At 44.0% G+C, this 17,500-nt stretch overlaps 2 protein-coding genes across 2 annotated transcripts in view; one reads left to right on the forward strand and one right to left on the reverse strand.

Moving 5' to 3' along the window:
• The window catches only part of LOC125038326 (nucleolar GTP-binding protein 2-like), a 12,100-nt gene extending 8,552 nt beyond the window's left edge, over positions 1-3,548 (forward strand). The window contains exons 8-10 of the mRNA XM_047631796.1: positions 1,624-1,857; positions 2,012-2,242; positions 2,604-3,548. Coding sequence (XP_047487752.1) covers positions 1,624-1,857; positions 2,012-2,242; positions 2,604-3,515 — 1,377 coding nt within the window. The 3' untranslated portion in view covers positions 3,516-3,548. The remainder of the gene's footprint in view (positions 1-1,623; positions 1,858-2,011; positions 2,243-2,603) is intronic.
• Positions 3,527-17,500, reverse strand: part of LOC125038337 (sodium/potassium-transporting ATPase subunit beta-1-interacting protein-like) — a 108,747-nt gene continuing 94,773 nt past the window's right edge. Inside the window, exons 2-7 of the mRNA XM_047631808.1 lie at positions 9,660-9,797; positions 8,686-8,814; positions 8,264-8,413; positions 7,982-8,042; positions 6,008-6,053; positions 3,527-5,687 (exon numbers count right to left, since the gene is read on the reverse strand). Coding sequence (XP_047487764.1) covers positions 5,033-5,687; positions 6,008-6,053; positions 7,982-8,042; positions 8,264-8,413; positions 8,686-8,814; positions 9,660-9,797 — 1,179 coding nt within the window. The 3' untranslated portion in view covers positions 3,527-5,032. The remainder of the gene's footprint in view (positions 5,688-6,007; positions 6,054-7,981; positions 8,043-8,263; positions 8,414-8,685; positions 8,815-9,659; positions 9,798-17,500) is intronic.

A 17,500-nucleotide genomic window follows, 5' to 3' on the forward strand; every position in this document is an offset into this window, starting at 1 on the left:
GAGTCTAGTCACCCTCCAAGAGCTTTGTGCATTCATAGCAACTCATTCCTGTCACCCCAGCCTTCAGCCGAAATTCTCATGATTGTAAGTTCCCATCGCCCAGACCCTCAGCCAAATTATTCCAAGATGATTTGTTCACATCATCATCTGGATCATTGGGGTTAAGGTGTAGTTTAGTTTAGTTTAGTTTTTTCCCATAAAACTAAAAAGTTGATATTTACAGCTGTATGCTTAAATATATGGACTTCATTATAAGACTTCAGACCACATCAATATGGATAGACTTCTGATACAAATGTGGCTGACAATTTTTACAGGAGCTAAACATTCCACCTTATTGGAACAAAATGTGGCAGGCTAAAAGTCAATCCATATTAGTTTCAAAAACAAATAAAGAGAAAAATCTAAACTAAATATTCTAATTTTATATAAATGACACTAATATGAAGTTACCATAATACTTTCTGATGAAAACATACTTTAGTAGGCTGATTTGTTACATGAAATATGTTTTTTGTTAAAATAATTTCTCAGGAAATTTATGGACGAACTTTGCACAAAGATGTGTATTTCACCTTTTATTTGGAATACTAATTTATTAAATATTTTGGTATATCTATGAAGATGCAGTTTTAGGGCAACAGTAACTTCACTGTTTTGAGATGGCCAAATTGAATTCTCAGGGTGAAATAGCTTAATTTGACTATGTCACAATATAACTTTAAATGTAAAAAACTATAACTGTAAAAAAGGTAATAGCCACATATGAAGAGTCTAGAGAACACAAATCACGTTAAGCATATAGCCATTAGCATTTTTAAACCCTTATGTCTATTGTCTAACAATCATTCATTGCCATATTTTTGGATAGATTCATATGCTTGACAGTCATTGGCAAGTTGTCAAAAAAACTTGCATGGCGAGAGCTGGCCAATAAACCAGGTACTGTCTGGCATGCTTCCTTCAGCCACACCCACCATCTCATCTCTGGCACAGTAATAAGTTTCTTGCCATCTTTTTACCAGATGTATTTTATTTATTTATTGAAAATTTTCTGCTTTTACCATATATACATACAGATACTGTTTAACTGCATTATATAATATGCTTTATTATTTTAGGGCCTCTGATTATCAGGTGTTATGTTCATAGCCTGCCTATTTGGTCTTTTTTCTGTTCTAATGCTCCACTGTGAGGTAATTTTGACATAGGAGTGAAATATACATCTTCTGGTTTGTAAAATTAAGCATTTGAAATATCAAGAGCAAGTATTTGCCTTTGGGCACGATGAAATATTAAGCTAGGGGTGAAGATGGCACAGGCTCTGCATTTCTTAAGGGTTGAATAAAAACATGAAAGTTTAAGGTACTATTTCTCCCAGATAAGAGATAACAGGCTACATTTAAATGTCTTTTCATTAAAAAAGAAAGCCATTATATATGTTATCATATTCATAGTTAGAACAGGGAGATGTAGAGAAGATGGTAAAGTCTGCTGATAGGTAAGTTATAGATAAACCAGGAAACCCTTTTATCTCATACTTTGCCCAAATTAGGCTACAGATACATCTTCAGAAGAAAAGGAAACATGTAACCGAGTTTTCTTTTTTCTTATAATATAAAGGTTGACTTGGTACCAGTATGGGTAACCCAGAAGTGGGTAGCCATCCTCAGCCAGGAGTACCCATCCCTAGCCTTCCACTCCTCCATCACAAATCCCTACGGCAAGGGCGCCCTCATCAACCTCCTGCGGCAGTTTGCAAAGCTGCACGAGGACAAGAAGCAGATCAGCGTGGGCTTGATTGGTTATCCCAACGTGGGGAAAAGCTCAATTATTAATTCACTGAAGGCTAAGAAGGTACTTTTTCTTTTCATTTTGTTTTTCTTTTGAGTGATAATTGATACTGAGAATGTCATAGAAGTGACAATACACTTCCATTTTTTTTTTCTTTCTCACTTCTCCTTTTAATCTGAGAAAATGAGTGAATTTTTTTCTTTCTTTTTAATTTCAGGTTTGCAATGTTGCTCCTATTGCTGGAGAAACCAAAGTGTGGCAGTATATTTCACTGATGCGCAAAATATACCTTGTTGACTGTCCTGGTGTGGTTCCTCCTTCCCATGAGACTCCAACTGACATGGTGTTAAAAGGAACTGTCAGAACGGAATACCTGAAGAATCCATTTGATTACATTCCTCCTATATTAGAACGAGTAAAGAGGGAATACATCTCTAAGACTTATGATGTGAGTAAAGTATTATGTGTTTACATTGGTTCTGAAAGTTAATTGGTCATCTGCAGAGGGTATGACCGAGAGAAATTGAAAAAGTGAGTGAGTTTGAGATATATATTCCAGATACTTTTTGTATGAAATCACCTTCATGGTCCTTAATGAAAAATCAGATATAGATCAAAGTCTTCCCTCGTAACACAAAAGCCAATTCCTAAAATCTTGCCAGTCTTTTTTTGAATATGTCTATGGGAAGAAAAAGAAATTTAAGATTATGCATTACCACTCGGTAATATACAGGTGGGCTTCAATTTTTATAATATGATGTAATTGACCAATATTACATTTGTCTAATAGATAGCAAATCTTATTTCAGATTCATGAATGGGCCACTCCAGAAGAGCTCATTGAGAAGGTGGCAAGACGATGTGGGAAACTCTTAAAGGGGGGCGAGCCTGACATAAACACAGTGTCCAAAATGATCCTGAATGACTGGCAGCGTGGCAAAATTCCATACTTTGTACCCCCTCCTGGCCATGATTCGTCCACGTTCACCAAGCTCAAAGAAGAAGAAAATATCGAAATGGCCAAGATGATCAAACAAAGACAGGAAGAGGAGGAGGCAGCAGAGAAGGCTGCAGAGTTAGCAAATGCTCCTGTTGTTCTTCAGGACTTCAGCAAAATTAAGCTTACTCTTGAGTACTCAGGTGATGATGTGAAAGACATAGAAGAAAATAACACGGAGATCCCAGATTATGATAAGGATATTGAGGAAGAAGAAGGAAAGGAAGGAGGAGAGGAAGGAGATATCAAAGTAGTTAAGATTGCTTCAGATACAGTTGAAACCATTGAAGATAAGGGGAATCAAGAGGCAAGTGATGTACCTACTGAAGATGTTGAAGTGAAGAGTGAAAGTGAAAGCCTTCCAGATGGAGAAGAAAAGAGCATGGACTCCAATGATGAGGAAGAAATGGAGGGTGTGGACCAGCTCTCTAGTGATGAAGAAGAGAAGACCGATAAAGTCAACACGCCTGCTGGCTCCTTCACAGTAACAAGCAACAGGAAACTGAGGAGGAAGAAGAAACATGTGGATGATGAAGGCCGAGTCCTTCACATTTGCCAGATGACCTCAAAACAGAGGAGAAGACTGGATAGAGATAGTAAGAGGAAGAAGGTTGGCAGTAACTTCTATGAAGTAACTAATGTGAAGAATAAGAACAGGGACAAGGCAATTCCACTTGCCATGAATGTGCGACGTAAGAAACCCAAGAAAGTAATAAGGAAGTAATTGGAGAATCATAAATAAAATTCATTTATTTTATTTTGTGTCATTTTTATCATTCAATATTCCATAGAGATACACTGAAAAGTGGCTTTATTTACATAAAATATTCAGAACTGTACACATTTACATATATTTACAATTTACACGTGCATAGCTGAAACATTACTTTCAGCAGTGGGAGAAAAAGCCAGAAAGATTTTTAAAAGTTTGCATCAATTATTAAACTTTCTGGTTCACTTGAGATCATAAATCATTTGGCATCTGATATCAAAACCAAACTTTGATTATAAATGCAGCCAATTTTTACACACAAAATACTTAAAAGACAAAATGTATTTCTTCAAATGATTGTTACAAAAGAAAATATGTGCTTCCTACACTAATTCAGAGTGAAGTCATGTATCCTCTAGATGTGCTTATGTGAGTCTGCATACATGTAATGCTCTAGTGAGGTGTGTATACATATATTATAAATCATGGCAAATTCCCTATGGAATTTATCTGATCATCATTTCCTGACAACTAAGCCAGATGTCGTAACTTGTAGTCCAGGCAATTTAGATAACCACTGCAGGATTATATAGGAAAACAACTGTTCTTGTAAATTACCATTCAAAAATATTAAAAGAAACCCAAAATGTCTGTTGAAACCAGGGAAAGCATTACACTTTCTTAAGTCTTAAATAATTTACTTTTAATTTAAAGGTATTATCATTACTTTCCCCTCATATACCTCCAAATCTATGGAGGAAATAAAGTTGAAAATACTGCTACTGTTTCTGAGTAAAGATATGAAGAAAATGAGTTTAAAATCAAAACATAAAATATATTACAATCATCACAAGACAAAGTCAATAAATAGTTTTCCAATTCTTATGGATATCACATGCACATTTTACACTAAAAGTAATGTCTACACAGTATTTCAATTCCACAGAGTAATAAATGTAATCAAGTACAGAAATGATGGCTTCTATCACAGTGAGCCAAACATCATTAGTACTTAATAATGTGACTTAGACACAATATTGTCTTATATACTGCTGGCAGTGACTGTAAAGACGGCAGTGGCTCATACCCACCTTAAAGGTTAACGCGTTAGAGGTACAACCTTAAGCTACTGTGCATTGTAGAAGACATTTCAAAGCATTTGGTATCTAAAAGTAAAAGTACTGAGAAATTAAGAGGTTGTGCAAGAAGCTAGGATTATGAACACAGTCCTATGGTATGCATGTGAGCAAATACAGAAACTGAATATATTCACATTACATATATCTTTGGATCATCACAGACATAGACTCACATTCTAAAAAACAAGAAAAGAAAATTGAAACAAGGAATGAGGACATTCATCACATGATAAACAAATGTGTCAGAGAGAGAAGAAAAAAGGAAAGAAGTGCACCTTAGCACTGCAGTAGAAAATACCAAAAGGCACAAAGTGATCTAAAGCTACTGTGTGCCACACTGGACAGCAGGCAATGACTTGGACGACTTCACTGCTGTCCGGTCCTGTCTAGTCATATGACAGTCTCTGAGTTGACACCAAACATGTATGGTGGAGGTTTTTCCCTCTCAGATCTCATTGTACCAGTGCTACTGTAAACAGAACTACGAATGGAGCCTAAAGTTCCTGTAGGATTTACATGTCCATTTGGCTGCATCATGGATCGATTGGATCGGTGGTGATTAGTTCCACCAATCATGCCAGCTGTCAATGTCTGAACAGGTGGCCTGCCATATGGATTGGGGTTAATCGAGGGCCTCTGACCATGGTAATTGGAATATGAGGAATGGACAGAGGGTGGCCGTTCCATTGGGTCTTGGCCTGGGGGTGAACTGTTCATAGAGTAAGTGGAATTTGGCCGGGAGTGGACATACATAGGGTTGGAATGACCCTGCCGTCCCCCGGTGGGAGGCCTTGAACCAGGCGCTGGGTGATATGAGTCAGTGCTTGTGGAAGACTCATTGGCCTTGTCCATGAGTCTATTCACAGGGTTAAGATACTGATGTCTTCGGGAGCGTTGGGATCCCCTTCCTTGTGTGCTGCGAGTTTGCGACCGGCCAGAGGCTCGGTGTCGGCTCTGGCGTTTAACTCGTCGGGGAGTCATAGGTTGTTGATATTGGCCCTCTTCAAGCCCTAAGTCTGGAGACTCACTACCTTCACGCTGGGGGCTGCAAGGAAAATCAAATATGTTAGTGACAATATTTCAAGACAAGCTACATATGTAAGAGAATAAAAGCAAATTTTAAAAAATCAAAAGACTGCTGATACATACATACATACACAAACATGATTTAGACAAAATAAAAAATAAGACATTACTTTCACAAAATGCTGATAGTATGAAAGGGAATGCCTCCTACCAGCATTACCCTGGGATAAATCTTTCAAGAATATATCTAATCAGAAGTCTTGGAAGGAAGAACCAATATCCACTCCAGAAGATGTTTTATGTAATGTATACCATTTTCTGGAATGTGAAATGTCTTACCTATATTCAACTGAATAAATTGAAGTCGGTCTGCTCTTAGCTTTGCCTAGAAAAGAAGGAAAGTTTATTAGCAACCTACAAAAGAAAATGGCTCACACAAATGTACATTTAATAATACAATAACATGGAGAGATATTATTACTTCATCCTACATACTTATAAACAGCTGAACTTTGTGTAATGATAATGTACGTTTTGGAAAAGTGTAAGTGAATATCACAATACAGCGGGAAAATATTTTTCAACTTGACATTTCTGTGTTCCTACATCACTCTGCTTCCCTCTCTCTTTCTCTTTTGTTCAAGGGATGGGGATAATATTACTTTAGATTCTGTGAATTATGTTAACTAGCCTCTTGCATATTTTCATATTGTAGAAAAAAAAATACTAAGTAACAGTAATGCGTGTGATGATCAAAATTAAACAATTACTCCATTACTAATACTTACATAATCTTATATGATCAAAAATTGAAAGTAAAAGAAAACAAAAGATACAAAATCAAGAGGCAAAATCACATGTAAGCCAAAATTTGCCATGGAAATCTATGTAAATAATTTTAACTAAATAAAAAAATAATGAACAAACTAAAGAAAACAGCAACCAAACAATAACACTGCCCTATCAGACAAGCATAGCATTCTTTTAACTACATTTGTGAAGTGCCTAAAGCTGTGATTTAGAGGTGGAGTAAAGGGTAAGAGAGAGGAGTGTCTTTGGTGCAAAATAATCTTCTTCAGTGTGTGTTTCATTGGTCCAGATACTGCTTCAAAGAGGCACTGTTTTTTCTGTACTTATTCACACTGAATCAAATGTATATACCATTATCTCTTATCTCTTTTTTCAGCATGGATCAATAAATTTTCACACCACAAGAAGATTCTTTTTCAAAGGCTTATAACTTTCCGCCCCAACCCCCTTCCCCTGTTGTCAGTTTAAGAGGTCTTCTTAATGACTTACAAACCTCTGCATAATTTAGTGAAAATCACTTATTAAACAAGAAAAGCCTCCTTCCCATTAAACTGTCTCAAATAAATAACTTTTCTGACATGTATCAGTACCAGATTCTTCAGCCCTTCTCTAGCTATATCATTAGTAAATGAGAAAAACACATCAAAGTTACACCAGTTATGAAAAAAAAAGATGATTTCTAAGTCAGGAGCAAAGAACACACTAATGGCTATATTATCAAATCTTCTCTCTCAATGTACACAAAAAAAAGTCGCATAAGGAACCTTCAAAGTCACCACAACACTCTGCCAGGATGCACAAAGCCAGGACTTACAGCAGCAAAACAATATCAAAACCACTCAACAGCACATCATATCTAAGCTACATCAAAAAAGAAGATAAGATCATTAAAAAAGTTATATATATAAATATGAAAAATCAAAATTAGCACATGAGCATGATTACTTGAGCGCACTGCAAGGGAGCTTGTACGCCCACAAGTCAGCTGACTGTGGGAAATAGAGTGAGGAGGTTCCAGCAGATGGGAGGGGGTTCGGATGATAGTGATGAACATGGTGGTGGTGGTGGTGGTGGTGTAGACGGCCATGCAGGACTTTTGGCCCATGAGACAGAGGGGAACCGAGGGAGACAGGCACCCCGCAAAGGCAGTAATACCTGGCATATGTGGGCTGGACAGATGTGTTACCCGTCACGCCCTGCTCAAACCCGCCTATAAAGTCAACTGCAACACCATGGAACAATTCTTGTACATTCAACAGATACTCGATGACCTTTGGCTTTGGGACATGTGAGAGTTGCTTCAATTCTATTTCAGGCTAAAATCTAATCTCTGTATATTTCTTTCTTCTTTTCAGATATTGATAAAGACTGGGCCATGAACAGAGAAGACAATGCTGTTTTTAAAAGATCAGACTTTGGTGAAATTATTGGGAAAATACATTTTAGTGTATAACAAAAAGAAGAATCATTATAAATCACATTCTATATACTATATATACTTACAGCTGTCATCTTCCTCGGAAAAAACTTTCAGGAGATAAATGGACACACACAATCCCAAGGCCTGGAATAAGATCATATAAACTATTATTATTTCCTGATCAGTGATGATAAAAAAAATTATGTTCACTTGTACTTATCTTGTATAAAAAGATGATCAGAAGACTCAATTAGATTAGATATATAACATATGAACAGTATATAAGTCCTGTCTTTGCTGATATGTTCTGTATAAAAGAACATGAAAATCCTGCTCTTTAAACACTCTGAACATAAAATACTTACCGCAAAAGCACATTGAACACCAGCATGTATAGTTTCAACATAGATGTAGTCCACTAAGCAGTCATTAACTTCTAGAGGTCTAATCGGTCGTAGAATATCTACATCTGTGAGATTTGTTGAATAAACAGCTCGACATCCTATTCCGTTAACCTGCAATAACAACATACATATTAATCAATTAAAAAGCTTATGAACATTTTTAAATACAAATGCACATTATATCATCATTTATGGAAAAAAAAAAAACATGAAGAGCTATCCAACATATAAAACAAACGATAAAACACAGCAATGTCCATTCCAAAAACGAACATCATCATCATCATCATCATTACCCTCCATTATCATTAATTTTCATATCCACCATTACCATCACCCTCATCATTACCCCCCCCCCCCCCTGAACTTGCCGTAGGACTCACCTCCCACCAGGAAGCACTGCCCGTTCCGAAGTTCAGCCAGTCTTTTCTGTTGTCCAGAATCCCGACGTTGAGATAGAAGCAGATTACAAACACATTCCATCCTATCCACACTAGTAGCCATACTAGGTACTGCAAGAGAGACATGGGTTTAAAAAGTTGAAAGTTATTTCCAAGTATGTTAAAAAAAAAAAAAAAAAAAGGGATAATTACAAGAAAGGAACAATTTAATTTTTTTCCTGATTATTTAACAAGACACAGCACTAAGGGTATCATAGTGGTTAGCCCCACTCAAAAAAAAAAAAAAAAATAAAGAAAAATACCTCGCATACAGACCTATTTATCTAACTCTCGTTTATATGTAAGGTCGAGTTTGTAATATTTATTAATTTTCATATTGTTCATATATCTGTGTCCTTTTTATTTCTATTATATACTAATAGTTTTTTATTATTACCAATGCTGATTCATTTGATCTGATTTAACTATTTCTTTTTATTTATCCTTTCTAATCACTGGTGTGCGTGTGCGTGTGCGTGTGCGTGTGCGTGTGCGTGTGCGTGTGCGTGTGCGTGTGCGTGTGCGTGTGCGTGTGCGTGTGCGTGTGCGTGTGCGTGTGCGTGTGCGTGTGCGTGTGCGTGCTTGTTCTTGTCCTTAGGTCTGGATTTCTGTCTGCTCTATATGTTTATTTGTGTATTGCTGTTGTACATATTTTTTTCTGTTTATTACTTGCTAGTGTAATGCTTGTTTAAGTGCTTGTGCGTCTCTCTCGCTCTCGCACTTAAGCTCGCTCTTGCGCACGCACACGCACCTCTCTCTCTCTTAATACAACTCTCTGTAATATGAACAATATCAAATATAATATAAATATCGGGAGTAATATTACATGTCGAGGAACACACACGTCCCTGAACAATAACTAAACTAAAAAGAAAGCACTGTATTTAAGCAGCAATTACCAGTGAAGCCACACTCACAATTATGATATATTTTGTCTTGTACTGGTAGCCACCAAAGAAGCCAAATATGACGAAGATGAAGTTGAAGAAGTTGGCGATGATGGGGAGCCACATGTAGCCCATGAAGTCGAACACCTGTCGCTCCGCCGTCGAGATCTGAAACGGAGGAAGGAATCAGTTGGAGGCGGAATGGATTTTTTTTTTTTTTTTTTTTTTAGTTTGTTTGTTTTTCATTTTTATTATTGGAATGACTAAAGAGGCGGAATGGAGTCTATTTGGGTTTTTATAGTTTGTTTTTTCATTTTCATTAATGGAATGTCCGGGGAATGACAAGAGATTGGTTTCGTTCCGAGGATCTGATGCCCGACCTTCCCTCATCGGGCAATTACTTATCACGGCATCGCTCCTCATTCGGCTCTCGGTCTGAAACCAGCGGTAAACACTGGCTTTTTAACCATGCAAAAAAGAAGAAGAGAAAATAAACATGAACACCATTTTCTCGCCCCTTTAAAGGCACGACATTACCGCACTTCGTGATTTGAAGTCAAGAAACGACAGGGCGTACCCTTGGCCCACCGGGTACGGCAGCAGAGACTCGATCGCCATTGTTCGGCCCGGCAAAACCCGGCAGGACCCGGCCAAGGTCGCCTCTGGAACCCCAGGTACGACGTGTCCACACCCTGCTCAATGGCCTCCCCTCCTCCTCCCAGCTGTCTACTCTCATCACTTGCGCTCTACTCGCACAATCTACTGACCCCCCCCCACCCCCCCCCCTCCACCATGCACTGCATTTGCACTCGGGGGTTGATCATGGGTTGATGCATAACAAAAAAGAAGGATAGGGGAAAATGGCGAGACGACTGAGAAATGCCATCCAGCACCTCGCCACAGCGAGCGACAGACATACCTCATCCACACCACAAAGGACGTGCCCGGCCCTTCAGACAATGACGTCATCTGGCATGTACGGTCTTTAAATAAAATTAATGAGGTTCTCGCGCGTGCACATACTTACATATACATTGTAAGAACACCACGTTACACAAACATACACACTCAAATACACAAAACACACACCCGCGCACACGCATGCACACGCACACACGCACACACACGCACACACACGCACACACACACACACACACACACACACACACTCACTCACTCACTCACTCACTCACTCACTCACTCACTCACTCACTCACTCACTTACTCACTTACTCACTTACTCACTTACTCACTTACTCACTCACTCACTCACTCACATACACTCACACACACATCGCCCACAGCCTCCCCCTCCCACCAGCACCGCACGCACTCACCAAAGGCAACAAATAGGAAACAAATCTCTCGGGCATCTCGCGTGTTTGTTTACATACGGGGCGGCGATAAGGGCAGGTGGTGGGCACGGGCGGACTCAACAGGCGACCACTAACGGCGGCCAAATGTCACCTGCTACCCTCACCCGGCCATAAACATGTTTACAATTCACTATTCGCACAACATCAACACGCAAACGTCCTCTGTTGACGTTCGGGCCCGAGCACCGCCTGCCCTCGTCTCGGATGGCCCGGCTGAGCCTTTCCACAAGCTAGGCTTCACGCTTCTTGGCGTGCCCGCTCGATCTTGGGTGCCTGGTAAATTAATGCGCGCGCGCGCGTGTGTGTGTGTGGGGGGGGGGGGTACGTGGGTAGGTGGGTGTGGGTGAGGGTGTGGGTGAGGGTGTGGGTGTGGGTGTGGGTGTGGGTGTGGGTGGGTGTGGGTGTGGGTGTGGGTGTGGGTGTGGGTGTGGGTTTGGGTGTGGGTGGGTGCGTGTGTGCGTGCGTGCGTGCGTGTGCGTGTGCGTGTGCGTGTGCGTGTGCGTGTGCGTGTGCGTGTGCGTGTGCGTGTGCGTGGGCGTGGGCGTTGGTGCGTGCATGCGTGTGGGCGTGGGCGTGGGCGTTGGTGCGTGCGTGCGTGTGCGTGCGTGCGTGTGCGTGCGTGCGTGTTTGTATTTGTGTGCGCGCGTGTGCGTCCGCGCGCGTATATGTATAAACCCAACCACAGAAACAGCACAGGACCAGTGAACAAAGGATAGCAGTCACAGTTACTACAATCCCCCCCCCCCCCTCACCAGCAACACCTGGAGGGAGGTTACTACTCCAGTCCCCCGGGCAGATCCCACACGCTCGGTAAATACTGCTCCTCTCCCTCCTTTCTTCTCCCTCCTCTCTCCTTCTCTGTCTCTTCCCACCACCTTTCTTCCTCTCACTCGCTTGTTCTTTCCCGTCCGTGCGGTTATATTGTGTAATCTTTTTGCCTTGTTTCTTTTCGTCTGTTTACGTCCCAAATCGCCCGTCTTTTCCGTTTTCTCTTCATCTGGTCTTCATTTTTTCCTCCAACTTACTCTTTCACTGATTCTCTGATGCCAAATCTCTACGCTTTTTGCCTGTCTGCCTGTCTTTCCGGACGCCCGCCCACCCACCCGCCTGCCTGCCTGTCTGCCTGCCTGCCTGCCTGCCTGCCCGCCCGCCCGCCTGCCCGCCTGCCCGCCTGCCTGCCCGCCTGCCTGCCCGCCCGCCCGCCTGCCCGCCTGCCTGCCTGCCTGCCTGCCTGCCTGCCTGCCTGCCTGCCTGCCTGCCTGCCTGCCTGCCTGCCTGCCTGCCTGCCTGCCTGCCTGCCTGCCTTCCTGCCTGCCTGCCTGCCTGCCTGCCTGCCTGCCTGCCTGCCTGCCTGCCTGCCTGCCTGCCTGCCTGCCTTCCTGCCTTCCTGCCTTCCTGCCTTCCTGCCTGCCTGCCTGCCTGCCTGCCTGCCTGCCTGCCCCTCTCCCTCTTCCCCTCCCCCTCTCTCTCTCTCGTTTCTCCTTTTTTAATTAACCTCTTCTCTTCACCTTTTGCCGAGTTGCAAAAGAAAACGAAAGCAGTCTCAGTATATCGTGCGTGACTGAGAGGAACTTGACACTAACAAAGACACCTTTGACATACCTGACACTACCAAAGCCCGACCTGCGACGCCGCCCACATCAGCCGTGACCTGTTCTGACACTTCTGAAATCAGCTGTGACCTATTCCGAGCCCAGCTGCGTTCGCCTCTGACATCTCTGGTTATTTCGTCACATGTCTTTGTTCAGCGCTTCACCGAGCCAGTTCTATCGCCCCAAATCCGAGGCATATTTCACCAGCTCCCACACATTTATGTTCTTTTTTTTTCTCTCAGTGATGTAAGAAAAAAACACATCGTCAAAAAGGGGACCAAACGAAGTCATCTTCTGCCAATCTCGTCTTCCGGGGGAGACCGAGGGGGAGGGTCATTATCTATCTCGATTAATTCTTGCTCCCCCGCGCAAACCTTGCCCCTTCCCCCCTTTCCTCTTGCCCTTGCTAATACTCCTTCTCATACCCCTTTCATATCCTGGTTTTGTCCCTGTTCAACCCTTCCCTTTACCTCGACTCTTACCTTTATTTATTATCCCTCCTCCTGCCCTTATCTGAACCCTTAACTCAACCCCAGCTTGCCTCAACGCCTACCGTTACCCCAACCCCGCTTGGAACCCCTACTACCCCTTTCCCTGCCAACGACCTTTCCTCTGCAATGGAGGGGGGGCGATGGCGGACGACCCGACGGGTATTCGCGCAATCAAGATCGTACGGCGTTTCTGCACAACCTTGAACCGGCGTGGACTTGCGGCGAGGCAGAAGCCAAGAGGTCACTCACGGATCGAGACGCGACGCGAGTACACTGCAGGGAAGGGGGAAGAGAGAGAAGACGGGAAGTACACAATTATCCTTCCCTCGTTAATTTATACACGAGTGAAAAAAATGAATCAAAATAGGCAAATTAAGACAAAAAAAATAATAATAAAAAAAAGTAATCGACACGAGGAGCCTCCGGTATTTCAGACCCCGCCACTCAAAGCTCGGACGCGGCTCGGACCTCAGCTTCACCCACGCCACTTTAGCCGAATCTCCGCGCTGGGGGATGGAGAGCAACGAGCCACGGGGAGCCACAGGGGCAGAAACGGAGCAGGAGTTGTGAGCAGCCTACAACCTCAGCGGCGACGAGGCAAGGCTACGCGCAGGGACGGTAGCGGGTATGTGTGTTGTGTGCGTGTTGTAGCTCGGGGCAATGTAGCGGTGGTGGGGTACTGGGGCCCATCCGCTCCCCCTCCCTCCCCCTTCCTCCCCCACCCTACGGTTCCCAACCCTCCCCTCCCCTCCCTCCCTCCCTCTCCGCCTCCATCCTCCGTCTTCTGCCCCTCCACCCCCAGCCATCATCTATATATCGCTGTGTCTAATTCACACCGCCTCTCTTCTTTTGCCCGGTCTTTATTCTAAATTACTGTTCGCCTCCGCAGTCTCTTCTCTGTTTGACGTCTATGGTTCGTATTTGCTTTTTCTCTCGTTCCCTTCTCCTTTTCCCTTCCTCTTTATCCTCCACTGCCCTCTTCCTCCCTTCTCTCTTACTCTGTCTCCCTCTCACTCGTCTTTCCCTTTCTCTACTTTCCTCTTTAGCTCTCCCTCTCTCCCATGCATCTCTACCTCTCTATACCCATTTCCTCTTCTTGTCTCTACTCTTCCCTCTTTTTTACCAGTCTTCCTCCCTCTGTCTCTCCTCCCTCCTCCCTCCTTCCTCTTCCCTCTCCCTTTCCTCCTCCCTTTCCTCCTCCCTCCCTCCCACCCTCCCACCCTCCCTCCCTCCCTCCCTCCCTCCCTCCCTCCCTCCCTCCCTCCCTCCCTCCCTCCCTCCCTCCCTCCCTCCCTCCCTCCTTCCTCTTCCCTCTCTCTTTCCTCCTCCCTCCCTCCTTTCCTCCCTTCTCTCTCTTTCCCACCTTCCCTCCTCTTTCTCTTTCCCAATTTCCTTCGTAACTCCCTCTCTCCCTCCCTCCTTTCCTCCTCCCTCTCTCTTTCCCATCTTCCCCTTCCTTGTCTCTTTTCCACCTTCCCTCCTCCCGCTCTCTCTCCCTCCTTTCCTCTCTCATCCCTCTCTCTTCCTTCTTCCTTCTTCCCTCCTCCCGATCTCTCTCCCTCCTTTCCTCTCTCATCCCTCTCTCTTCCTTCTTCCTTCTTCCCTCCTCCCGATCTCTCTCCCTCCTTTCCTCTCTCTTCCTTCTTCCTTGTTCCCTCCTCATTCCCCTCTTTAACTACGCCCATCAACACAAACGAGCAACACTAACACCCCTCGCTGGCGCCCATTCGCTAAATATGCGCCAAATATTCACAGCTTAATCCCATACAGCACCCCCACCCCCACCCCCACCCCCACCCCACCCCCACCCCACCCCCACCCCACCCCCCCCCCCACCCCACCCCCACCCCCACCCCCACCCCCACCCCCACCCCCACCTGCCCCGCGCCACACTGCCACCCTCTCCCCCTTACACCCACACTTACACCTACACCTACACCTACAGCACCTCCGCCAACAACACATCAAGCTACACCCCTACACCTTCCACAACATCTACACCTCCGCCTCCGATAACTACACATAAGCCTTTATCCCCTGCACCTCCACCTCCGCCAACAACTGCACCTACACCTACATTTACACCTCCCGCAGCAACTACACCTGAACTTGAAACCTCCTTCACCCCGACGGCTACACCTGCACTACACAGTATGCAGTTTTGCTTATTGGAAAATTAATGCCCGTTGATTGTCTACTGATGGCAAAAAATGCAGATATAAATTGAATAATGTCGATGCAATGTTATCAATGATCATTGTTAGCGGTATAATAATATGATATTAAAAGGAATTAATCAGAGCTAGTAATAACATAGAACAACTTTATTCTAATATTGACAAGCAATGCTATTACGAATATATAACACTTAGCATTAATACTAATATTCGGCAACTAATACTAATATTAAAGCTAATATATAAATGCCAATACTAATACATAACGCAGACGAACAAACAATGACACGCAAACAAACACACAACAAACAAGGAATCAAAAACAGGAAAAGAGGAAGAAAGAAAATGCATTTTGCGAGGTACAAAGGGGCGCTTCCTTTTCTTCTCTCTTTCCGCCCCCTCCTCATTCCTCATTCTTCTTCCACTATCCCCTCTTTCCCTTCCGCTCTTCCTCTTCCGCGCGTCACTCTCCTTCCACTCCCCCCTTTTCCTTTTCTTTTCTGTCTGTCTGTCTGTCTGTCTGTCTGTCTGTCTGTCTGTCTGTCTGTCTGTCTGTCTGTCTGTCTGTCTGTCTGTCTGTCTGTCTGTCTGTCAGTCTCCCTCACTCTCCCTCACTCTCCCTCACTCTCCCTCACTCTCCCTCACTCTCCCTCACTCTCCCTCACTCTCCCTCACTCTCCCTCACTCTCCCTCACTCTCCCTCACTCTCCCTCACTCTCCCTTTTTCTCCCTCTTTCTCCCTCTTTCTCCCTCTTTCTCCCTCTCTCTCCCTCTCTCTCCCTCTCTCTCCCTCTCTCTCCCTCCCTCTCCCTCCCGCTCTATCTCCTCCCTGTCTCCCCCTCCTTATCCTCCTTATTCACCCCCTCTTTCCCTCCCGATCTTCCTCTTCCCCCTGCTCCCCTCCTCCCCCTGCCTCCCCTCCTTCTCCTCTTCCTCCTCCTCCTTCCTCTCCCCCTCTTCCTCTTCCTCCCCCCTCTCCTCCCCCTGCTCCCCCCTTCCTTCTTCCTAGGGTTTCCTCCTCCTAACAAAGGAACCAGCAGCTGTCTCCCCCACTCCCGCTGTTTATTCCGAAGTAAAGGAGTCGATAGGAAGGAGAGGAGGGAAGCGAGGTGGCCAGGTGGAGGGGAGGGGAGGTATATGGGTGAGTTGGATTGGGGGGGGGGGGTAGATGGGGAGTTAGAGGGGGGGTCGTGGTGGGGGAGGGAAGTTAAATGGGGGGGTAGACAAGGTTACAGAAAGAAAGAAAGAAAGAAAGAAAGAAAAGAAGGAAAGAAAAAAAGAAAGAAAGAAAAAGAAAGAGGGAGAGGGGGGACGGGGGAGAGAGAGGGAGAGGGAGAGGGAGAGGGAGAGGGAGAGGGAGAGGGAGAGGGAGAGAGAGAGAGAGAGGGAGGGAGGGAGAGAGAGAGAGAGAGAGAGAGAGAGAGAGAGAGAGAGAGAGAGAGAGAGAGAGAGAGAGAGAGAGAGAGAGAGAGAGAGAGAGAGAGAGAGAGAGAAAGAGAGAGAAAGAGAGAGAAAGAGAGAGAAAGAGAGAGAAAGAGAGAGAAAGAAAAAGCGAAAGAAAAAGCGAAAGAGAAAGAGAAAGAGAAAGAGAGAGAGAGAGTGCAGAGAGTACGACTCGACCTCCTCTTATTCCTCGCGATTCTCCTCGCGTTGTCCCACGACCTTTGACCTCGGAGTTCAGCCCTTGAGAGATCACGCCGATTCGCCCGGCATCCCCCTTGCGTACCCCTAAGCCCCGCCCCTTCCCCTACCCCCCCATTTTTGCAAAGGATAAAGCAGGGCAATTCAGAGAACTTATATAACTCTTGACATTTTCATATTCTGAGGGGAAATAGACCGAGGGAAAGGGGAGGAGGGGGAGGGGAGGGGGGCAGGAAGAGCCTATTAGCATAGAATTATTCATCGTTTTCATTTACAGATTATCGGCGTTTACTCCTTCTCAATTTGTTCCTTTCGCTCTCCACTTTTCCATCCTAACGCGTATTTCCAAAACATCTCCTGTAAAAAAAAAGTCCAATAAAACCTTCTTTTTCGCCATCTTGAAAGATCCGAAAAAGAAAAAAGAAAACTTCAAAGGCGGAAAACAGAATATGAAATCAAAAGTAATATTTTAAAGCCATAACAGACTACGGTCTTTGATGTACAGAGGCACAGAATCACGTCGTTACGCAGTCATATACCTCGTTGCGGAAGGGTATCATAAAACAACGTTAATTTAAGAAGAACATAATAAGT

Source organism: Penaeus chinensis, chromosome 3, assembly GCF_019202785.1.
Source record: "Penaeus chinensis breed Huanghai No. 1 chromosome 3, ASM1920278v2, whole genome shotgun sequence".
Classification (NCBI taxonomy): domain Eukaryota; kingdom Metazoa; phylum Arthropoda; class Malacostraca; order Decapoda; family Penaeidae; genus Penaeus; species Penaeus chinensis.